The 25,362-nt window shown below is 41.7% G+C and overlaps 1 protein-coding gene across 1 annotated transcript; it reads left to right on the forward strand.

Annotated features, from left to right (window-relative positions):
- The first annotated feature begins 136 nt into the window (after window positions 1-136).
- LOC133366094 (albumin-like) lies at window positions 137-23,234 on the forward strand. The gene is made up of 15 exons (XM_061588804.1): window positions 137-268; window positions 839-887; window positions 2,502-2,637; window positions 6,147-6,358; window positions 7,254-7,386; window positions 9,056-9,153; window positions 10,078-10,207; window positions 11,700-11,914; window positions 14,007-14,139; window positions 15,194-15,291; window positions 17,343-17,481; window positions 18,813-19,036; window positions 20,167-20,299; window positions 20,956-21,012; window positions 23,057-23,234. Exons 1-14 carry the CDS (start codon window positions 184-186, stop codon window positions 21,001-21,003), a joined length of 1,833 nt encoding a protein of 610 aa, XP_061444788.1. The 5' UTR covers window positions 137-183; the 3' UTR covers window positions 21,004-21,012; window positions 23,057-23,234.
- Window positions 23,235-25,362: the final 2,128 nt, after the last annotated feature.

Below are 25,362 nucleotides of genomic sequence, written 5' to 3' on the forward strand. Positions count from 1 at the left end.
ACAAATATAATGTGTAAATATTGTATCAATGTAATTATTAGCAGGAATATGTCTCATGGCCTGAGTAAACGGCAGTAAGGCGGGTTCTTACTAACCCAACATGCATACACAAAAATATAAAAGCTTGTCTACCCCTTTGCTCTTTCCACCTTGTACATTCCAGACCCTAAAAAAATTGGAACCATGAAGTGGGTAACATTCATTTCTTGTCTTTTCTTGGTAAGCTTGGCTGAGTCGAAACACCTGCCCAGAAGCTACAGGGATGTAGGTAAGAAACTTTTAAAAACATATGTGTGCCATAAATCAGATTCACTGGACAGGTGGGGTTTTTTGCCATTGTCACAATATTTTAACAGAAAGATGAGGGACTAAGTTGTCTTGTGCAAACCTTATTTGCAACAGTGATAGAAGGTAAGTAAAGTGCACAATAAAAACAGGGGTAACTAATACATAATAAAGTCATCATCAGTGCAATCCTATGGCCCCTGAGAGGATGTCCAAGGGCCATAGGAACTATTGGATCTGCCTCTCTGTGGGTGGAGAGAAAGGGAAATCTAGAACCAAATGCCTCCTCTCTGAGAAAGGGTCCACTGCTTGTTCCTCTTTGGCACTGGAGCTCTGACGTTGAGCAGAACAAAGATAATGCATTCCAGGTCTATATCGGGGGGATGGCTTCCCTTCCTAACTGACTAAGGCTGGAATTCTATACCCATTTACCTGAGCGTAAGCCCTACTGGACTCATTAGAGCTTTCATCTGAATGCACATACATAGGATTGCACTGTAAGAAACACTATTAGAAGCACTGACTAAAGATTTTATTATTGTCCTATTTACAGGAGACCATGACACCATCTCTGAACTAAAAGAAGAAGAGTACAAAGGAGTGTAAGTCTTTTCAGAAAGGTGCTTTCAAAATGACCACAATGACTATGACTATGAGCTACAAGGAGATTAATAGTCTGGATTGTAAATAACAAAATTGTATGAAATGTAGCTACACCCACATCAAGATTCAATATTTAGTTTGTTAATCATTAGATGAATTGATAAAATCACTTGCTCAACAAATAGGTTTGCCCCCAAATTAATCAGGCAACACAATTTTAAACAATGCTAAATGTTTCTTTAAAAAACTGTAACTCTGATTTAGAAAGGCCACTGCTATTCTCTCCAATACATGAGGGAGACTGAAACCAAGAACAGGCTCAGTGTCAACACCAGGCACCCTTGGGCAACTGTCAGGATCTCAACACCTCTGCAGGGCTGACAACTGTTGATGCCTTCCATAAACACTCTGTACTGATATTCTCTGTGTGAGAAGTCACCAGTTTAACTTTCCCAGAATGTCCGAGAACGATAGTGCTCTTAGGCACAATGGGAAATTTTAAATGGCAGCATTTCCAATATTAATGTCGCCTTAGCTTGGAAGATCCCATCAACAAGCCTGGAACCATACCTATCTAAACCACGGCTCTCTAATCTGGTGTCTTGTGACACATGCTGCCATTATCTGAAACCAATCACAAGTATTTTTATGCAAATGTTATTGTATACAGTGTTAATTGATTTATCAGTTAGAATTCATATAATGACTCAAGTAAGATTTACTTAATAGTCCAATAGTCCTGGCAAATTTGAATTGACTACAGTTCTATCAGTATACCCCTCAATAGTTGTTTGCAGTTGTCGGTCACGTGAATAAGGCCAATTCCTTCATAAAGACTGCATAAGTTTTTCTCTTGAAGCCCTTTTCCTTCCTCAAATGTTTCCCAGTTTCGCATTTTGAAAACCAGAGCTCTGAAGCATTCTTTTCACTTATACATTCCCTTTTTCCCCAACCCACACATTACCCCAAACCACTATGTTCATACTCCACACCTGCAGACCTGCCGCTAAGAAAAACCCTGCTGGATCAGACCAAAGGTCTATCTAGTCCAGAATTCTGTTACTAGAAAAGCTGACGAGTTACGCATTGGAAGCTCACAAGCAGGATATAGGTGCAATACCCCTTTCTGGCTGTTGTTCCCCAGTGGATAGTACTCAAAAGTGTGACTGGATTAGTCAAAAAAGTGACACTGGACTAGTAGCCATTGATAGCCTTTTGTCAGATGTTTAAATTGGTGGCTATCACCACATCTTGTGGTAGCATTTTCCACAATGTAAGTGTGAAGGACTTCCTCTCCTCTGTCCTGAATCTTCTGCTTTCAGTTTCATTGGATGGCCGTGGGTTCACGGAGAGAGAAAGAGTTCCGTGCCCACTTTTCCCATGCTATGCTTAATTTTATACACTTCTGTTCTGTCCTTTCTTACTTGCCATTTTGTCTCAGTTAAAAAGCCCAAACGTTCCTCACTGAGAGGTGCTGCTCTCCCCTTTTGGCTTAAGTGCCCTAAATAATGTGTTGGCACTCAGAAGTCATATACAGTTATATAGTCATATAGTTATAAACAGGGGAAATCTTTTTATATATATATAAAAAATATCACTTATGTATTTTCTAGCCTCCTGGCCTTGTACTCTCAGATCTTGCAGAAAGCTACAGTGGAAGAGGTGTTCAAAGTGACAACAGACGCTGCAGAGCTTCACAAGAAATGTATTGCTGCTGATCACTCAGGCCCGGAATGTACAAAGCCTTTGGTAAGCCTTTGGGAGATAAATTTTGAGAGCACAGAAACATTGGATATATTTAGTGGTCTGGTTGATTAAGAAGCAAAATGACCAAAGCTGAAACTGTAGACAGAAATCAGTTATCCTGCTTTTCCACTGCTTCCATTATTCTCATCCTATGTCACTGAGGCTGAAACAGCATCATCGGTGATTTCAGGCAGTGGCAGTAGTAGACCAGGATGGTTGATGAGGAGTTTCCCTGTCTTGTACTGTTTCTCTGTAGGTTACCTGGGCTGACACAGCTGCCTTGCCCCTTGCCAGCCCACCTCACCCTCAACTTGCCCACCCGCCTCACCCACCACTTGCCAGCCACCATGCCCATGCAGCATTTAGAAGGTTGTCACCATGATGCAAACTACAGCATGACAAAAGCCTTAGGAATATATTACACAGCAAGACTACTGATTAAATATATACCCCACAATTATATTGCCATAAGAGGCACAGGCCAGAGTCTTTCAATATATATCTGTAGCTACTTTAAGCCATATTGTTCTTATATTAAATCAATCTCTGTTTATTGCTATTCATCATACATTTTATTCACTAATTGGCAAAAAAATCTTGCAGTTTAAGAACATCCCCATAGCCAACAGATATTTCTATCAAATCTTTAAAAACAGAGAAATTAGACAGCTATAGTGAATGCACCAGGGGACCAGGGGACCTGACCTCCTCTCTGAGATATTGTACTGCCCTACAAATGTGCTCAGAGGCGCATGTTACCAAATTCTTCCATGTTACACAGGAAGTGGATTGGACTGTGAAAGACCAACCCAAATTGTGTATTTTTACACATTTGCAGGCCAGTACAATATCTCAGAGAGAAGGTCAGGTCTCCTGCTCCCCTGATGCATTCACTAAAGCTGCCCAATTTTCCTGCTTTTTAAAGTTTGATAGAAATATCTGTTGGCTATAGGTACACTCATAAACTGCAAGGGTGTTTTTTTTTTGCCTATTAGTGAATTTCTCTGCTTTTTAATCCTGGAGATAATAAGAAGTGTAATCCTGTGCAAATTTGCTGAGAATGGATTGATCATTTGCATACCTATTGAGTTTAATTGGATTTACTCCCCTGCAATCATGCTTAGGATAGGTGAAACTGACCACGGGGGATGGAGAGGGAAGGAGGAGGAAGGGCAGAGGGAAGAAGAAGGGATGGGAGGAGGAAGGGCAGAGGGGAGGAAGGGGATGGGAGCAGGGGGAGTAGGAGCACAGGTTTGATCATTTGCATGCTTTTTGAATTCAGTGCGATTTGCTCTCATTTAATCATGCTTAGACAGAGCTTGGAAGATTACTTTTAAAAAGTAATAAATTACAGTTACAGTTGCATGACCCCCAAAAGTAGTAATTACCATTATAATTACAATTGCTTTGAAAGTAACTGATTACTTTACTTTTCCTCCAAAGTAATCACTATAATTACATTGCAGTTACTTTTAAAAAAAGCCTACAAGGTGCTGGCCTTGGCTGCTGCACATTTAAGTATCCTAAAACAACATTAAAAATAAACAAACACATACAGAGGTAGTAGAATAATTATTTCTATTCATAAGATAGCAATGGTGGTCTCTCCGCTGGTAAAGGGTGGTGGGGAGGGAGGCTGAGGCCACTACTCAGATCTTTGCACGTCAAACCAAGTGTAACTCCCCCACTCAGCCATCCAACATAATCTCTCTCACTTAACCACCTCCCAGACCCTGCCCTGCCACCAACTAAGGGACACTCACGCAAGCAAACATTTTCCCCTGAGATGCAAAAAAGTTTTAAAAAACTGCAAATTCATCACAGTAGCCAGACAGGGTGGTGGAGGCCACTTTGTGTGCCTAGTGCAAACACAGTATACACACACACATACACATGTTGTCATCTTTCACCTCCACAGTTCTTTATCTCCATTCTGCTGCTGCCTCCTTCTCCTCCTTCATCCATGTTCTTGACCTCCTGATCCTTTTTACCTCACTCCATTCTTCACAACCACTATCCATTTTTTTAAATAATTGTTTTCTCCACTCCACCCCATCTCACTCTCTGCCTCCTCCCTCATCGCCTCCTGCCCATCGACAGAGCATGAGGAAAGAGCGACACTGCACAGAAGCCCAGTTTGAGGCACATGATTTTCATCCACAAATCAGAGGAGCAGAAGACTTCCCCTGCCCCCCCAAGTAATGCCCAAAGGTAGTTCTGGAAACATTACAATTACTCCACAAAAGTAGTAAAATTACTCCTAGTTCTATTACAATCAAAATGTAAATGTAATGGTCTGGATTTTTCCCCCTCTTGTTTTACACTTTGATCTCTTGATTCTTTCTTAATCTTTTGTGTATTGCTATGAAAACTTAGTTCTTCCAAGCTACACAGGCAGTTGATATGACTGTGAAAGACCTACCCAAATTGTGCTTGCATTTTTACAAATTTGTAGGGCAGTACAATATCTCGGAGAGGAGGTCAGGTCTCCTGCTGCCTTGGTGCATTCACTATAGCTGCCCAATTTCTCTGCTTTTTAAAGTTTGATAAAAATATCCGTGGGCTATAGGTACATTCTTAAACCGCAAGGATTTTTGCCTATTAATGAATCATATTAAGAACATAAGAAGCACTTCCTGGATCAGGCCAGTGGCCCATCTAGTCCACCATCTTGTTCTCATAGTGGCCAACCAGATGCCAATGGGAAGCCCACAAGCAGGACCTGAGTGCAATAACAGTTTTCACTCCTGCAGTTCCCAGCAACTGTTAATGAGAAGCATGCTATCTCTGACTGTCGAGGCAGAGCATAACCATCATGCCTAGTAGCCATTTATAGCCATATCCTCCATTATAACATTACTGAACTTACTATGAGATATTATTATAAAGATAATGGGTTAGATTCAGATATGGTCATTTTTAAAGAATAATAATCAAAGTCTGAATCCAATCCAGTGCCAATAATAAAACACTCACTAGGTGTTGCTGTCTAACTCTGTAATCTTAAATCCATTGGGGTGGGGTATAAATTTATCTATAAATTGCATCCCTTGTTCTCCTCCAAAATGGTTGATGCATGGCCCCTAGTGAAATCTGAAATAAAATTCCTGCATAGTGGATGGTGCATTCTACCAAACTATAGGTAAGAATCTTAATATGAACATTTCACACTTGAATTTTCATGAGTTAGCATCCAACTAACTTGCTCCATCAGCATAAGGATTTCTGCTAGCACAGTGGAACTCCCCTCTCCCTTGCCATGCCCCCTGAATCTATTCTGGGTTTTCCCCCAGCCATCTGGAACACATTTGGGGAGGTCATAGGCAAGCAGTGGCAAGGATCCTGTGGCTCTGCAGATGGCAAGTGCCCAGATATATTCATACCAGTTTACAATTTAAGGAGACCATACGGATGTCCAAACAAACCCATGATATTTAGACTAACTGTAATCAGTAAACAGGTGAGTGTATTTTTAATTAATTAAAACAGCATTTTCTGGTTCTGTCAATCAGCATACTGCTTTTCTGGATGTACTGTGTCATGAACAAGAAATTGCTGCAAAATATGGATTTACTGAGTGTTGCAGTAAAGTCGATCCAGAAAGAAATGAATGTATTCTATCCCATAAAAATGGAACTCGAGGATTCATTCCTCCCTTTCAAAAACCAACTCCAGAGGACGGCTGCAAAGCATTTCAGGATAACCCAAAGCACGTGCTGATCAGGTAAGTAAATTGATTCATGCTGTCCCTTTGATGTATTGGTTGTCCTTTGGGGGATGAATGAAATTGCAATGCAATGTATCACCTTCTATCGCAAATCAGCTATCAGATCACAGCAGACACTGTGTGCTCCTTTCATATGAGCTGTCAAAACTCAAGTGGGACACTGACGTTCCTTCATTAGTGTTCTGCCCAGCCAGACTCCCAGGTATCCTAACCTTCCCCTATCCAAATTCCACCCAGTCAACCATGCCCTCTTCCAGTGTTTCCTATTCCATTCCCACCCATTTTCTGTTCTTTTTTTTCTTTTTTAATGTTTTTCCCACCTATTCTATGGTTGCTAAGCATGCCCAATCCTTATTAGACTGGTGTGTGTGTGTGTGGGGATTCCCCCATAGGGCTTTGTGGTTTGTTTTATTTTATGGGCTTGCACAAATCTTGGTATCCTCGTGAGCATTCTGATACCTCCCTCTGGCTTCTCAATAGCCCTACATTGGCTATATAGCCATCTGAGTGAAGTGCTTGAGTCTGCTATGAGAAGGAGTGATATGGGATGCTATAAGCATAGATATTGTCACAATCTACTGTGTTGAAACCCCTGGGATGTAAGCAGCCTAACTGTGTGTACGATTGCAGCTTCGGTCTCCTGTGTGGGAAATTGAATCTATTTTCCCTGTCATTCTTCTTGGATAAATGGTTATCCTCCATCTCCTTAATAGCAGCTTTATTTATAAAGAGCAGAGCTTGGAAAAGTTACTTTTTGGAACTACAGCTCCCATCAGCCCAATGGGAGTTGTAGTTTAAAAAAGTAACTTTTCCAAGCTCTGATAAAGAGCATCACAACCTTTGCTGTTAAAAACTGCAGCTCAGGTTACTTAAAGGCATCCTTTTGTCGCAGTTATGTCAATGAGGTTTCCAAAAGATACCCCTTTTCAAAGATCGTCACTATCTTGGATGGAGCTAAAGAATATAAGGGGGTCCTGACAACTTGCTGCCAGGATGCTGACAAGGCTGCCTGCTTCGAAGAAAAGGTATTTTATTGTCATTCAAATAATGTCTTTGACTCTTACAGAGTCTACCTCTGCTAGGTTCGTAGGATGCTGTTTTATATCTGGTCAGCCATCTAGCCCAAAGTTGGTTACTCAGAAAATGGCTTCCACAGCTTTTGGGCACCAATTTTTCTCTTCCCCTGCTCCCAGCCTGATTTTTTTTAAAAAGATATGGCAAGAATTGGAGTCTGGCACCTTCTGCACACAACGTATGGAGTTTTACCACTGAGGTACAGTCCCTCCCATAATTCCTTCCCAGATTTGGAGGTTCCACAGTACTGGGGATGTTGATTAGGACAGAACTCAAAATGCTGGAATCTGGAGTTCTTCAGAGAGCTTAGTTTTGTAATTGGGCAAGAGATGATTAAGATGATGCAACATTTATCAATGAATTGTGTTGATTGCACTACAACTATGAGATTCAAGGAGAATTAGGTATAGCAACCTTCCCTAATTTAGAAAGGTTGTTTTGGGGGCCTACCTAGCACCTATCAGCCTAAGTCAGCATAGCCAGTCATCAGGGGTGATGGGAGTTGTACTCGAAGAACATCTGGAGAGCACTAGTTTGGGTAAGGCAGCCAAAAGCTGGAGGAAAGTGTGCCAAATCAGTATTCAAGAAGCAATGCTACTGCCAGCTAATCCAGCCCAAACCTGGCAGAAGGAAGCCAAGCCTATACAATAGAGCAGTGTTTCTCAACCGGGGTGCCTCCAGATGTTGTTGGACCACAATTCCCATCTTTTCTGACCATTGGCAATGCTGGCTGAGGCTGATGGGAGTTGTGGTCCAACAACATCTGGAGGCACACCGGTTGAGAAACACTGCAATAGAGATTGATTTACATCACCCTTTTTGAACCTAAGTTCAGCTGGGTTGCCAGGTCACGTGGCTGAGCTGAACAGCATTAGGATCCAGTTTAAATCCACCCTTTTGGTCCTGCCACAATCACTCCCCTGACATGCCTGTTTTTCGGGGCTTAGGCAGGCATGAGTTATGCTGGTCTTGACTCAGCTGTCTGAGCCTGGAGGAGTTAATTAAACCAGCACATCTCCAGTTGAGCGAGCTACACCACTGTAGCCCAGATGAGCTGCAGTTCAGCTGGCTGAGGTGGAGATCCACCAGATTCTAATTTACTCATCCCAGTGGATCTTTGGTTTGGATTGCACCTTTAGATTGCTCAGGCCATCCTGAGCAGATGAGTGTCTTATATGATAATAATTCCCTCCTCCGTAAAATCCTCTGGTGATGAATTTATATTTCCAGGACCCATTTCAGTATATAAAGTGCTTTACTGCTGTAGCAGATGGGTATAGGTCAGCCTAGGTTAATAGCTCTGATAGCTCTCACAGATTTCACTGGGAGAGAACCAAGGATGTATTACATTCTTCCTATGGAGTTCAATGAAACTTAGAAGTGTTTTCTGTTGGAGTTTGGTCAGTAGTCTTAAAATGAAGCTTCCTGTAACACTATCAGAAGAAAGTTTGTTTTGCTTTTTCTCCTTTCCAAACTTCTTGGAATGAGTCAAAAACATTTTCCTTCTGATTTCTGTAGTTGTTGATTTATTATTATTATTATTATTATTATTATTATTATTATTATTATTATTATTATTATTATTATTATTATTATTATTATTATTATTATTATATACAGGCAACAGCCGTCACACAGCATCTGAAAGCAGACTTTAATCGGCAGAAGACCATCTGTTCTGTTCTGAGGAAGCTTGGAGAAATACCCCTGTTAGCTATGTAAGTTTGGCTGCCTGGGGAAAGATTTATCTACATAGATGTTCAACTAAGAAATGTTCTGGAGAGTGGCAGAAATGCATATCCCTGTCCATAACACAGAAGTTTCCTGGAAGTCATACTTGAGTTGTGAGATGTTCATAGAATGATAGGACTAGAACAGAGCCAAATGCCTTGTATTTAATGCACGCATACTCACATCATGGCAAGGTCAGGCTCTGCAGTTTAGACCATGGTATGCTACACAAAGAGGGCAGATTATCACAGAACTACAATTTCAGGAACCTTAATGAACTATAGTTCATATGCTAAACAGTATAGAACTAGTCACGGTGACATATCTAAGAAATATCCAGTTTGGATTACTGTGGCACTCTCTACATGGGACTAGGTTTATGCATTTCATTCATTCATTCAAATGCAAATATAGCCATATAAGCAAGGCTATGGAAAAAAACAACTTTGTGTCACATGTTTTGGGATCTCTCTTTTCAATTATGCAACTGTTCAAAACATTCCATGATTTGTTCTGCTTCCTTCTAGTGGTAGAGAAATGCCGCATTGAAATTGCCTTCTTACAATGAGAAAACATTCAGAGTGATGGCACTGTCTACTCACTTTAAACAATATGGGCTAGGTACTTATCTGTTCTAGAAATCAGAAAGTAAGAAAGTAAGCTGGGATTCTCAGAATGCTAAATTTTGTAGTCAGTGTCAGTTCCCACAGCTTTTATCTGCTTATAAGGAGCCACCAGAAACAAACACAAAGTCCTGAATGTAAATGGACTGAAAGGCTTTTTTAAAACAAAGTCACATTATAGGGCACAGTATAATTATGCTGCTGATACTGGTGGGAATAAACCCTAGATGTCATATGACACCTCTCTGGAAACAATCCAAACATTTTGTCTGTTTTTGTTTTTTCCAGGAAAATTGTTCAGCTGAGCCAGAAGTATCCGAAGGCTGATTTTGCTACAGTTGGCAAGCTTGCTGGAGATATTGTGCACACCTATACAGAGTGCTGCAAGGGTGATACACTGGAGTGTGCGCTTGACAGGGTAAAAGGGATTAATTTCACTGAAATTACCTCAAGCCAACAGCATGTTCTTGTTCAGAGAAGTCAGCCCCTTGGCATTTGCTTTCCTTCTAGCAGGTCAGGGCCAGGCAGATGTCAGGCTTGCAGCATCTGCTTCCATTTGTTTCTTTGTTCAAGAATTTGTTTTCCTTGCCATAACCGAGTGGGCAATCTGGTTACTAGGTATGTAAGAAGGCTTCCATTCATGTTCCATTCTGCCCTGTGTTCATCACATGCAGCCCTGTTTCCATTCCGCTGCAGTTCATTTTCTTCTGCTGCTAAAAACTATGTTATTCATCTTGCTGCCTGTTGTGACAAACTTATATAATATATGTAATGTACATAATTAGAGATCCAGTGTGCTAAGGTGTTGGACTACGACTTGGGAGACCAGGGTTCAAATCCCCACATAGCCATGCCACTGGGTGACCTTAGGGCAGTTATTGCATCTCAGCCTCAGAGGAAGGCAATGGTAAAACCACCTCTGAATACCACTTACCATGAAAACCCTGTTCATAGGGCCGCCATAAGTCGGGATTGACTTGAAGGCAGTCCATTTCCATTTTCAATATACCTAATTAATTATGTAAATTAGATTGTCCTTATGTTGTTCCTCACTAGGAACATCAGAACATAGGAAGCTGTGTTACATTGAGTCAGACCATTGTTCTATCTAGCTCAGTATTATCTACACTGACTGGCAGCGACTCTACAGGGTTTCAGGCAGGACTCTCTCCCAGACCTACCTGGAAATGACGGGGATTGAACCTGAGACTTTCTGCATGCAAGGCAGATGCTCTGTCATTGAGCTACGTCCCTTCCCCATTATTTATTTTGCTCCCCAAACAATTCATTTCAATTGAAAGGAAATACAATGCAAATGTAGAAAAATGTTATCAGTTGCATATTGTTGGTGGATTGAAAGCAGTAACCACAGAGAATACTGATAGTATTTACTGCATTGTTCTCCGTTCTGGACCTGAGCTGAATAAGCAAATATCAGCAATTTCAACTGTCATTTCCATTTTTGTTAGAATTCTCTGACATCCTTACCTGTCACATGCAAATCCTCTCCTGTTTTTCTTCCCATGCTGTCTTTATCTCACAGCAGCCTGATTTAATGGAGAGTGAGGTAGGTTAGGCTGAGAGATAGTGACTGGTCCAGTGAGCTTCTTGGCTGTCTGGGGATTTGAACTCTGGTCTCACAGGTCCTAATCCAACACCCTAGCCACTACTTTAGTGATCATCAATGTCAAAGGAACAGAGGAAACTGTCTTATCTCAGGTCATACTGCTTGTCCATCTAGCCCTGTATTCTCTGCTATGAAAACAGTCTTGCAGGAAAGCTTGTCAGCCATTATGGACCTTATGAAGGAACTCTGACAAACTTTCAAGAAAATCCAGGTTTCTGTAGATCATAGATTCAAAACAGCTGCCTTAAAATGACCAGTTGTTTGTGAACCTCCTTTCTTACAGATGAAGGTGTCAAACTACATCTGTTCTCATCAAGACACTATATCCAGTAAAGTGAAGAATTGCTGTGAAGAGAGCCTGTTGCATCGAGCCAATTGTCTTGCCCATGGAGAAAATGATGACAAGCCTGCAGATTTGTCTCCTACTGTCAGGGAGTTCATTGATAACAAAGAAGTATGTCAACACTACACTGAGAACAAGACTCTTCACCAGGCAAAGTATGTCATAGAGATTCTTTAATCCAACTCCGTTGCGAATTCGGAGCAATAGCCAATCAAGCATAACAGGGAGTTGAAATGAGATAAAGTGGAGGTCAGCTAGAGAAAGTCAATTGCATAGTATTGTCTGGGCAAATAAGTCTCCCTAAGAAGGACTTAAACCAAGATGTAGAGAGGCAAGAGAGAGAAGGACAGGCAAGAAAAGGAGAAGTGGCAAGCTGGGGCAGGAAGAGGAAAACTAGGTACATAGGCAAGGCTAGAATCTGCCTAATACCTTGGAAAACACCTACGCTTGACTGACTCCTGAAGGCAGATGCACTTAATGGTCTTCCTGAAGTGTAGCCCATGACTGACAAAGGATCAACATCCCACCCTTCTTCCTCCACTCTGTAGACTCAAAACGCTCACCACCCACCACCACCCAGGACACCAGTGCACAGACTAAATCTGATCTCTGTCCTTTGCTCTGTGTGTGGGGTGGGTGGGTGCAATCGGACATCATCCATCATCATTGTGATGAACATGGAGTCATATTTCCAAAATTGCCCAAGGCCAATGTGGCAAAAATAAATGGTAGAAAAGAAGTAAAAACCAATGATTTAAAACAATGTAAAATAATTCTGTTAAAATATTTATCAAAGATAATGGGAGCATAATAATTGAAAATGTAATGAAGAAGCCAGCAAAGACAACACATCAAATATTCCCAGAGCCAGAGCTTGGAAAAGTTACTTTTTTGAACCAGAACTCCCATCAGCCCAATCCAGTGGCCATGCTGGCTGAGGCCGATGGGAGTTGTAGTTTAAAAAAGTAACTTTTCCAAGCTCTGCCCAGTGCATAAGCAAAATGTAACCATCTGGGAAAAGGCAATTGATGATGTGTGGTGGGTATTTGTGGTGGCTCTTCCACAAGAAAGGAGCCCTCCAGTCAAGCAGATCTAGATTATGACCCAGAAGAAAGCATGAGATGTAATGTCCCACTGCAGATCTTTGAGCATTGGTTGGTTCATACACTTTCATCTCATACAGCGTCGGTTCAAAAGGGGTGCAAAGAACTGCAAGGTGGCATGTTTTGTATGGCTCTCCAAAGTGTACATCCTTCTCAGACCGTTATGTCCAACGGATATTAACAGGGAAGCAATTGTGACATGGGGGAGAGAGAGTGCGCGCGCATTATTTCAGTTTGTAACTTTATTTATTATTTATTTATTACATTTATACCCCCCTTTCTTTTCATGAAACCCAAGGCAGCTTATATACGGTTCCCTGGTGGTCTCCCATCCAGGCACTGACCAGACTTGACCCTGCTTAGCTTCAGCAGAGAGCTGGCCTTATGTGCCTTCAGACCGTAGCATGGGACCATAACTTACAGTTATGAAGTGGCACAACTGTGTGTAATTCTTTTTTCTTTTCTATATTTTGATTGTATGTGTGTGCTAAACTTCTCTAAAACTAAAAGATCCATTAGGCGAATGTCCTACGATGCACTTTCAAAATGGGGTGATAAGAATTCCCTGGAAATTATGCTGCATGATCATGTAAGATTGTTTCCAGGATAACTGGAAATAAAAAAAGATTTTGGTTTGGAGTTCCTGAAACATTGCTGAAGTTTCAATATGTATCTGAATTGGGATTATAATACCCAATTTACAGGACTGCCCTACGGATTGCTGAGATATTTGAAGTGCTTTGAACTCTTTAAACCAAGAGTGGGAAACCTCAGGCCCACAGGCCCAGTGTGGCTATACAAGCCTCTCTGTCTACCCCTGGGACTCAACCCAGACCACGCCCACTACTGGCCCCATTTCACAACTCTGTCCTTGTGAATCTGCCCTTTAACTTAATGCCTCCAGCATGCCTGAATGAGGAACATAGAAGGGTCTGTAAGTATGTGTAGAGACTAGCTTACAAAGGTACAATTTACATTCCTTACTCCACCCACTTTTGCCTCTGGAAAGCGGCCCGCAGAAAGTTGCCTAGAAGGGAATGTGGCTCTGAGGCTGGAAAAGGTACCCCATCCCTCCTTTAAACATGTATTACTGTTGTAGTTGTCATTGGTATAACCTATTAAGGAAATCTTTCCTTTGTTTCAGGTTTCTTCATGAGTATGGAAAGAGACATCCTGAGTTATCTGCAGAGCTTATTGTTAGACTTGGCAAAGGCTATGGGGATTTGCTGGATAAGTGTTGTGCGCTGGATAATACTGTAGAGTGCCTTGGACAAGGGGTGGGTAATGTTTCATCTTCACGCAGTGGATGTGTGCTTGCTTTGTGATAAACAAGAGACGGATTGTGAATGTTTAGTAGGCCTATCTGGGGATATGAGGAGTGTAGGAAGTTTTGCATGGAAAGCATATGCTCTTCTATCATGGAGCTATAGCTCTTCCTTGCCTCCACATTGCCCCTGTGTGTCTGATCTTGCTGCTTCTAGGGAATCGAGCACAGCCTCATATTCAAGAGCCTATGCTTGAGAATACAAACATACAGTGCAAATTCCATCCAGTGCTGAGCTATGCCAAAGAAAGCCTTCCGTGTCAGCCATTGGCTATGTTCAGATAATGGATGTTTCAGGAAAAGGAGAGTGAATTTGAGATTCAAGGTGATCTTTAATTATGACTGCAGAGGAAATAAAATTCCACATTGTAGTAAGAACAGAAGAGAATTTTGTAAGGTGCACATTTTTTAAGCAAGATGACCTAATTCACACCTCTCCTAGGAATGCACAGATCAAAACATAATCATGCTGTGGAGTCTGCAATTTTCTGAATGTTTTGGATACAATACCAAAAATGATACCAAAATATGTTGTAAACGTGTAATTTAGGCCAAAATGTTTTTAGAAATGTTTAGATTGAAATAAAATTCATATTTAAATATATATTTTATTATAAAAGATATGTTTAAGTATGAATTTATATATGAAATTCCTTTATCAGCTAATAATAGTCTGTTGGCAGCCTTTGGCGCCTTCAGGGATAGATAGATGGATAGACAGACAGACAGACAGACAGACAGACAGACAGACAGATAGATAGATAGATAGATAGATAGATAGATATTCTGATGTTGTCTCTTATACTGTGGGGAATGATGGCCAGCAATTCCATCTTTAGTCATTTCTAAAACAATTGTCTTTGTGCATCCTCAAGTTAACTTTACCTTCAAGAAAGCACCCTGTCATCTTATGTATTAATGGCATGGGTACTGAACCAGACACCTTACAATCCTTCTTATAACTCTACCCCTCTCAAATTTACACATTTTCTTCCACTTTCTTTCAGGAACAACAGCTCCAAAAACACATTGCTGACTCCCTGGAAGTGCTTAAGACAAACTGTGATCTCTATGAGAAAGCAGGCGAATACCTCTTCCAAATCCAGTATGCTATTATTCTCATAAGATTCTAGCTTGGAATAGGGGCCAGATGTTCACTAAGCTCAGGATGCACAACATGTTGCTGAGAGAAAGAAACAGAAATGGCTGTCTCCCAATAATAATAATAATAATAATAATAATAATAATAATAATGCTCAGAGGACTGTGAAAGACCAATCCAATTTGTGTTTGCATGTTGACAAATTTATAGGGCAGTTCAATATCTCAGACAGAAGGCCAGGTCTCCTGCTCCCCGGGTGCATTCTCTGTAGCTGCTCAATTTCCCAGCTTTTAAAAGTTTGATAGAAATATCTGTGGGCTATAGGTCTTAAACTGCAAGGTGTTTTGCCTATTCGTGAATTTATTTTTTAAAGTGAAACTTCTCTTAATTGCTTTCTTGGCATCACAATGGAGAGCCAGGTATTGGTTAAGTAGCAGGAAGCACAGAGTAGGAATAAATGGACAGTTCTCCCAGTGGAGGGCAGTAGAAAGTGGAGTCCCCCAAGGGTTGGTACTGGCACATCTGCTTTTTCACTTGTTCATTAAGGGCCTAGAATTAGGGATGAGCAATGAGGTGGCTAAATTTGGTGATGATAGTAAACATGGTTAAAATAAAAAGGGATTGCAAAGAGCTCCAATATGACCTCTCCAAGCTAGGTGAATGGGTGGAAAAATGGCAAATGCAATTCATTGTAAACAAGTGTAAAATTATGCATATTGGAGCAAAAAATCGTAATTTCACATATATGCTCATGGGGTCTGAACTGGCAGTGACTAACCATCAACAAGACCTCGGGGTCATTGTGGATAGCTTGATGAAGATGTTGATCCAGTGTGCAGCACTGTGAAAAAGGCAAATCAAGAAAGGTATTGAAAATAACACTGTCGATATAATACCTTTATAAAAATTTATGGTGTGGCCACCTTTGGAATACTATGTACAGTTCTGGTCACCTCATCCCAAAAAGGATATTGCAGAGTTGGAAAAGGTTCAGGAAAGGGCAACCAGAATGGTCAAGGGCATGGGACAACTTCCCTATGAAGCAAGGTTGCAACATTTGGGGCTTTTTGGTTTAAAGAAAAGTTGAATAAGAGGCTATATGATAGAAGTGTTTAATATTATTCATGGCATGGAGAAAGTGGATACAGGAACGTTTTTCTCCCTCTCCCAAAACACTAGAACTCATGGACATTCAATAAAGGTGGAAGATTCAGGCCAGACAAAAGAAAGTACTTCTTCACACGGTGCATAGTTAAATTATGGAATTTTCTCCCACAAGAGGCAGTGATGGCCACCAACTTGGATGGCTTTAAAAGAGGATTAGACAAATTCATGGAGGATAAGGCTACTAGCCATGATGGTTGAGTTCTGCCACCATAGTCAGAAGCAATATGCTTCTGAAAACCAGTTGCCGGAAGCTGCAGGAGGGGAGAGTGCTCTTGCACTCAGTTCCTGCTTGTGGGCTTCCTATGGGCATCTGTTTGGCCACCTTAAGAACAGGATGCTGGACTAGATGGGCCGCTAGCCTGATCCAGCAGGCTCTCCTTATGTTCTGATGTTTAGGGTACTTAATTCCAGGAAGCAGCTGCTTCAGGAGAACTGAACACACAGTTCATGAGTTTAATAACACATTGTACTTTTACAAGGAAGCCTTTCCACGCATGTACACTTTATATGCTGCAGGATTCACCTTTGGTGCATCTACAGCTGTGCGTGAAAATTCATTCTCAACTTTGACATATGTGCTCACACCATAGAGGTGTTCAGTGCTTCATTAGTAATCTTGGCTTTGGAAAGTAACATGTGCTTGGGCAGGAATATACATGAGTTTTTGTCAGGATGGGAAGTGCTTTTGAATTAAACCTCCAATGGCCTCATTTCCATAGTCCCACCAATGCGTCCCTAAAAGAGGCCTCATTTTCTTCTAATATCCTTGGGGAAGACAGTGCAATTTTCTTAGAGTTCTTGAGCATGGCTACTACAAACCCACCCCAGTCGAGGGCAGCCTCCCAAATGTCATCTGACTAGAATCTCCTGGGTCATGGTTCTTGCAGGATCTTAGCCCGTTACACCAAAAAGGCTCCCCAGCTGACATTTGAAGAACTGCTGAAGTACACAAAGCAATTCACGGATGCTGCTGCCCAGTGCTGCAAGGCGGATGATGCCCATAGACTGCCGTGTGTTGAGGGACATGTGAGTAATTTTTCCTCCAGATCTCTCTCTCTCTTTCTCTCTCTTCACCCAGGCCCTTTCCTCCCCCTCCTGAGTTCCTTTAAATACCCTGGACCCAAACTGGTTAGATATGTAAATGTAATGACGACTAACTTGAACAGGAAAATAAAATACAAAACAGCCAGGGCTGGCCACAGACTGTCTGAAATGAAGCACAAAACACCACCCCGTCCCATTCCATGTACAAATGCCACCCATACTGGCAGTCAATTTTTACTTCCACACTGGTAACGGGACAACACCCTCCACTGCACCTAAGAGCACAGGCTAACTTAGAGGGCACTGAGCTGTCCAGATGGTACACACACAACCGTGTCCATTTCCTGCTCCACAACATCCCCTCCTACGTAGAGACCCTGCTGCCAAAATGTAACCTGGATGTTGGCTAAGTAGGCATGACAATAAACAGCTGAGTGCTCCAGACAGAGTAACAACTGACACACTAACACAGGAGTGGCTCATATTTTTTGAGGAAGGAGGACCACAACCACCCTTGGTCAACCCTCCTGGGACGTCATGACAGTGATGGTTGTGGCTAAACGTGGGTGTAGTACACAGTGCACACTTGCATACACATGCCATGCACACAGAGACATAGTTGACACACACATGCACACACAAACATACAGTCAAACATAGAGGAACACAGGTCTTCCTCCGCAGAAGATGAGCAGGGAGAGGCAATTTGAACCCCTTTTGTGGCACTAACAATGTTTGCAAAAATGCATATATTGGGGAAAGTGTGCAAAAAATGAATATATGAGTGGAAATAACATACAAAACTATATTACATTAGGAGAAATTGCTTGCAAAAATGTGTACAATATTTAATTATTCACTTTATCTCCTGCCCTTCCTCCCAATAGGACATTAGTCATAGCTGCATACAAAAATGTGTTTAGTAGGAGAAATTCTCACTAAAACGCTGGAGAATTTTCATGGGCATTTTTTGGTAAAAATTTGCAAATTGTTGCAGAAATGAGGAGAACCAAATTTAAGATTGGAAAAATGAGAAACTGAGAGAACTGAAATTGACAGATCCTTCCATCCCTACCCACTGATGGTGCTCTTCAATTCCCACCCACCCACCGCCGCCACCCCCCAGCTCTATCTCTGCCAGAAAATTGGATCAGGGATATTGTCAGGCCACTAGAGGTTATGTCTACCTTTAGTTTGTCTTTGCTTGCTCACCTTTTTTTCAAAAGTAAAAAGCCCAAAATGTAACCTTTCCTCATGTGAACGTTCCTCAGCCATTTGACCATTTTGGTTGTTCTTTTCTGAACCTTTTTCAGGTCTCTCAAGTGCTTGGAGGGATGTGTCGGCGACACGAAGAACATCACATAAACAAACAAGTGTGCAAATGCTGTGGGGACTCCTTTGCTTTCCGTCGGGAATGCTTCAGCAATTTGGGAGCAGATCCAGAGTATGCACCTACGCCATTCTCTCCTGATCTGTTTGTCTTCCATACAGATTTGTGCACAGCTGAGCAGAAAGAGCAGCAACTCAAGAAGAAAAAGTAAGAGACCAGACACTTACTCCCCATTATTTGGCTGGTTTGTTCAAATCAATCAATGCAGGGGCTTCAGCCTTCATCACCACTGCAATTCCTGACTACATACACCTGTCCTTGCTGCGTACTCTCTGCCAACCTGTTCTCCCTGGCCTCTCCTATTTAGGGCCCCTTTCCTTCCTATGCCTTGCTGTCTTTGAAGTCCCCTGTCTCCTCCTTACCTGGACTTCTGCTTCTCCTATCCCTCAGTTCCCTTGGTCCTGCTGTTTTCCATTCAAGGAAAAAAGCCGACCATCCAACACCAATCTAACCTCCTACCCTGCCTTCGGAGATCAGAACATCTCAGCTCCTCTCTGTCAGAGGATCAGCTCAGCCACTGTAATATCCCTTAGCACATTACAATGTGGACTAGTGACCATGTCTATGGCTGACTATGAAGTATAGCTCTGAAGGAAAGGCAGGCTTGGCTTGCCTTCACTTTTCTTACCCACCATGTTTCAACAGGGGAAGCTATGATAGGTTTCTAAAAGGCCACTCTTCAGCTGCCAGATGTAGCCTGGTACCATCCATGCCTTCCAAGAGTTGTAAAGAAAGGGGAATATTTTTTCCGGACAGGCTACAATGATGGGAAAAGCTGTACCTGGCAGCATTTTCAGGAATTTTCCAGATTAGTGACCTGGTAAAACTCTTAAGATCTGTCCCTAAAACAAACATATAACAGGTTCCCTTACCTGCTTACTTCCAGCTACAGGGTTTCCTATCTCTGCTCAGTGTGAGTGGGCATCTGTCTTCATCTATGTTTCTCCTTAGCCATACATTTCTTCAGTGCCAAGTCCTCCAGTGTCCATGGTCAATTTCAACCAATATGTTTCAGGCTGTTGTGGTGTGGCATTGTAAGTAAAATGAAATTACCTTGCTGAAGTCAACAAGAAGGTGCCACTTACTGTGGTTTCAGGTGGGTGAAAGACACAGGAGGCGAATGGTTCCATCCTACAGCTCACTGTTGTCATTGGCTTCCCCCAGGCACCTGGTTGGCCACTGTGAGAACAGGATGCTGGACTAGATGGGCCACTGGCCTGATCCAGCAGGCTCTTCTTATGTTCTTATGTTCTTATGTTCTTATGTTCTTATTGCAGGTTCCTTGTCAACTTGATGAAACACAAGCCCACCATCACTGATGAACAACTGGCAGGTGTGGTTGTAGATTTCACTGGCATGATGGCACAATGCTGTGCAGCTGACAACCACGAGGAATGCTTTAAAACAGAGGTATACTTTTTTCAAAGGACAAGTATCCAGGGCAGTTTTCCTTTGGCTGGCAGCCTGAGAAGGTTGTGGCCATGTGGTTGATTGGGTTATGCATGCCTGTCCCTGCACTCCTCCTCAGTGACGGAATGGTGGATATCTTCTGTGCAGGTTTGTCTGCAATCCTTCTCGGAAGCAACTCCCCAGAAGAGGTCTTCATCCCTGCGATAGGAGTTCTAGTGTTGCCTCTTCCGAGAAGCATGAATGTGGGACAGGAGGGGGAGAATAGATGGGTGCTTAATAAGTGTCTTGTCATCCTCTAAATTTTAATTGATTGTACTAATGCAGAAACAAGATAAATGTTGCAATCCTGAGTACATGTTCTAAGCATAGCTCAGCTGTCACTAGACACGTTAAGGATTGCACTGAATGCAATGTAAAAACAGTACCAAGTCTGCAAAGCGAGAACATGATACTCAAATGGGGAATGTGCAACACACTCTGCTTTGGGTGTGTGATGTGCCATGGTGTACAGGAAGTATGTGTTTACATGAAGGCATGTGTTAGACATGCACACACATGCCATCATTAACAACAATAATTCAACTGTTCATCCAGAGGGAGAACAATGAGGAACCCTTTCCCAATCAATGTCTCAGGGAGTGTGTCTTTTCTTCCAGGGTCCAGGAATGGTTGAGCGGACTAAAACTGCTTTAGAAGGCAACTAAACATCTCAGGTGAGCTGATGTGCAAGTGTGGCTTGTGCCAATATGTTTCAGTGTTTTAATACTGATGATGCCTAAGAAGGAATGTAATCTGTAGCTATCTAGTACCTGCTGCTATGGATGGTGTCCAGCATGCCCTTGTTGTGTTGGATGCGACCAGGAATGTTTTATGTGGGACTGGTAAATGTCACCTTCACTAACATGAGATTAGAGGTGTTCTCATCTTACATTGAACAAGTGTACAATGTCACCAAAAACTAAATTGTACCCTTGTACAGTTATTCACTTCTATCATTAAACATATGTATACTCTGTATACCTGTGTACACAGTAGGTGACCTGAACAAATAAAGTGTACTCTTTCACACAAACACCTGTACTTGTGTTCAGTGTAACACATGAACAAATCTATTATGACCCAGGGATATATACTTGAATCATTTATTACACATGATTTGTGTCAACACTTTCCTCTTTGGGACATACAGATGTTGGGAGGCCCATTTTTTAATTTCAGATATCTCAGAGGGAATCATAGTTTGTAAAGGCTATTGCATCCATCCCATCTTTGCCTCCTTTTAACAAGATTATTGGGGTTTTGAATTACTTTAAAAGCTTTCAAAACTTGCTTGATGAGGGGTGTCAATGGGAGAGAAGAAATATGTTTTTATGCCATAGAAATCAAAATCTCTACAGTCTTTAACTAAGTTTCTGTCAATAGCTGTAGGGAGGATTCTGCAAAGCACATACCATAATGGCCTTTTCACATGTTATGTGGTGACTAACTGAAGTCTGCCAATGTGTGTTTACTCAAAAAGGAAGCACAGTGAATCTGGGTACAATAAATGGCATCAAGACAAGTCTAATAGAACCTTAACAGATACTGGAGGTAGGACTAAAAAATTAAGGTTGATATAGTTATGAGAATACTCAGTATAAATTTAATAAAACACATAAAAAATATGCAATAAAAAGGAATATAAAAGGTGTAACATACAAAAGTCAAACAATGACAGACATGATACTATGATCTTCAAAAGTATGTAACTAAAACAATATACATCATGAAGAATGTATCTGATGTGTACAAATTTTGTTCAGATGGTCCGTTTCTTTTATGAAGAAAAGAGAAATATGTTTTTTGTTAAAAAAAGTCCAGCCAGACGCGTTTCGACAGATGTCTTTCTCAATGGCTACTGATATGACTTTTAACAGAAATTGAATATAATGCGATAACCAAAGGAATTGCTAATATGACTTCAACAAAAATTGAATATAATACGATATCCAAAGAAATATGACATTCACTTCTTTAAACACTGTAGCTTGGTACTAGTCTTCATCAATTCCTTTGGTTATCGCATTATATTCAATTTCTGTTGAAAGTCATATCAGTAGCCATTGAGAAAGACATCTGTCGAAACGCGTCTGGCTGGACTTTTTTAACAAAAAACATATTTCTCTTTTCTTCATAAAAGAAACGGACCATCTGAACAAAATTTGTACACATCAGATACATTCTTCATGATGTATATTGTTTTAGTTACATACTTTTGAAGATCATAGTATCATGTCTGTCATTGTTTGACTTTTGTATGTTACACCTTTTATATTCCTTTTTATTGCATATTTTTATGTGTTTTATTAAATTTATACTGAGTATTCTCATAACTACAATAAATGGCAGCAAACACATATTTTTCCTACCGGTATTCACTTTTTACATCTACATTCTGTCACATTCTGGACTCAAGGCACACACCCCTCTGCCACACACATTTTCAGGGAGGGAATTTTGGAGGGTGGGTCCCAAAATTCAGGTCTCAGCTCCCCTGGAATTTATCCCATTTTGAGCTGAAAATTTTCAGGTGGGAGCCATTTGATTCAGCCTTGACTGAAAGATCCTCAGGCACCAACTACAACAGGAACATGTGAACTGGCTCTTAGAAGTTCAAGGGTGCAGTATCTTTTCTTGTCTAAAATGTTCTACAGGTTAAGCCACTGACATGTTCTTACTTAGTGCTCCCAGTAATTATTGGCTCTTCTTTTCTTCTAGCTCACCTGTGAAAGAATACTGGAGATAAAGTACAAATACGCCAAAGCCCCCTTGGTTGCCTGCTTTCTTGTTATATGCCACCTTTCTGATTCAAAAGAAACAACTGTTTGATTCTTCTATACTCTCCACCTCTCATAACAGTGTTACTGTTGAGAATGAATAAAGTCTTTAAATACAACCCTCCACTTCTACAGCCCAGTGATTCAGTTAATTAGAGCTAAAACATATGTGGTGGGTACATGGGTGCGTGGGTGTGCACATGCTTGGGGAGGGGCAAGTGTGTTAGCACTCTGGGAGTACTCTATAACCAATGGTGCTAGACGACAGCCGTAGCTGGTGATCTCTCCTTCTCACAGGTAGTTCTCTCTAGTTAACTCTTCCTACCTAAAGTTCTATCTCCCTCTTTCACAGTCTGGGCCTTTTCCTTTTTCTGTGCAGTCCAGGGCAAAAGAGGGGAGGGGTTGAGTCAGAAACATCTGTTCTCAGCCAGGAACTCTGCTAGCGTTACCAGGGTAAAAAGATGTTGTGTTCCTTCCCTTCAGGTCTGTGCCTAGAGCAACTGAGCAGGCTATACTACCTACTTCTAACCTTTGCCCAACTCTTCTAGAATTCCCAGCTATATGGATGTGCCAGCTCTTTTATCGTTCTCTCATCCCCGAGCTTCTAGGCAACTTCGCTCTCATCTGTGATGTTCACCATGTGCAAGTGAACTGAAAAAGAGCAATACCAATTCTATTCATTACTGTGAGTGAAGTGGTGTAGATAGAGATGGCAAGATTAGAGTGTATAAGATGAAGCTTCAGTGTTAGTATGGGCTATCCCTGAAGCCTCATCTCATTTCTGAGTGCTTGCTACTGAAGAAACAAACAATAATAGCACTTCAGGATGAAGGCTCAGGATGAAGGCTCTGCAGAATCTTTCTCCCAGGTCTGAACATTTTCTGCATTTGGTATTTTTAAATATACTGCTAAAGAGTACCCAGCATTACTCAGGGAGTTCTAAGCAAACAAGAATACTGAGATTTAGCCATTATTTTTTTGTTTCTTAATGAAAAAAATATTTTTTTCATTCTTATGCTGTTGAGCAAGGTATGTTATACAATCCTGCCAAATTAGTGCAGTTTGGAAAGTTTCAGTCCACCATCTTGATTCAAAATGGCAGCCGACTGTACCCAAACAAAAACCTTCGCATTGATCTCAGGAACCATTATACCAAGTTGGATCTCTGCCCTGCTTCAGATGAAACCTAATCCAGCCACCCAAAGCCTAACTCATAGGAGCAATTTTCTTTTTTTTAAAAAACACAAAACAAAAACCCAAGTCTGATCACAGTCCAAATTCAAAACCAAGGGGCAACACGAGTGGTCCAGAAATAGTACAAGGTCAAAACACAGGGAAGACCAATTACCACAGCACATCAGCAAACTGGTGCAAGAACATTGTATCAGAACTGGAAGTGTTTAGCTCAGCTTTCAGAGCCCCAAACAGACCACAGCTACCAGTCATGTGGGTTGCCTGAGAGGTTTGGTTTAGCCCCGAGGAGTAGCTTCTCATAAGTAGACTCTTACACCTGAGGAGTCATTGTTCTTTCAGTGGGCACTTCATCGTCTTATAATTAATTGTACCTGCATCTTTAGGAGCTGGCACTCCCGAGAACACGGTGTTGCAGTTTGCATCTCTGATTCTGTGCAAGAACCATCATGATAAATGCTATTACCCTAGGTGGTAAGTCATTATCCAGGAGGCAGGTTGCTACACCTCCTGCCTCCTCCACTGTTAACCCACACCCAGGTCACTTTTCAGCTGCAGAAGATTAATCACACACAAATACAGCTCCCCCCCTTTCTGAGTTGCTTGGCACAGAGTTCTTCTGAGAAAGCGTGGATGCTTTCAGATAATTTTGGGCCCATTTCAGACACTGAAGTCTCCTCAGTGAAAGGTCTAAAAAAACAGTAAACTGAGATGTTGTCATCAAGCAACAAAGTTCTAATGCATAGCTACAGGGCCAGTTCTAAAGTGCAGCCAGGTGGGGCACTGGCCCGAGGGCCCCTGGAGCTACAGAGGCCCCTGAGGGGCCTACCACTCCCCTTCCGCGATCCGCGGCAGGAGCAGCAGATTGCAGGACAGGAGCTTCTGAGCGCCTCCCCATCCCTGCGCTTCACCTATCTTTCTCTCTGCTGTTTTTTGTAGTGCATGCAGGGTTGCCATCAATAAAGATGGTGGCCGAGGTTTCCGTAAGGGGCTGAATCCTCTGCCACCATCTTGGTTGATGGCAGCAATGCGCGTGTGTGTGCCATCAACCAAGAT

This window comes from Rhineura floridana, chromosome 11 (assembly GCF_030035675.1).
Source record: "Rhineura floridana isolate rRhiFlo1 chromosome 11, rRhiFlo1.hap2, whole genome shotgun sequence".
Taxonomy (NCBI): Eukaryota; Metazoa; Chordata; class Lepidosauria; order Squamata; family Rhineuridae; genus Rhineura; species Rhineura floridana.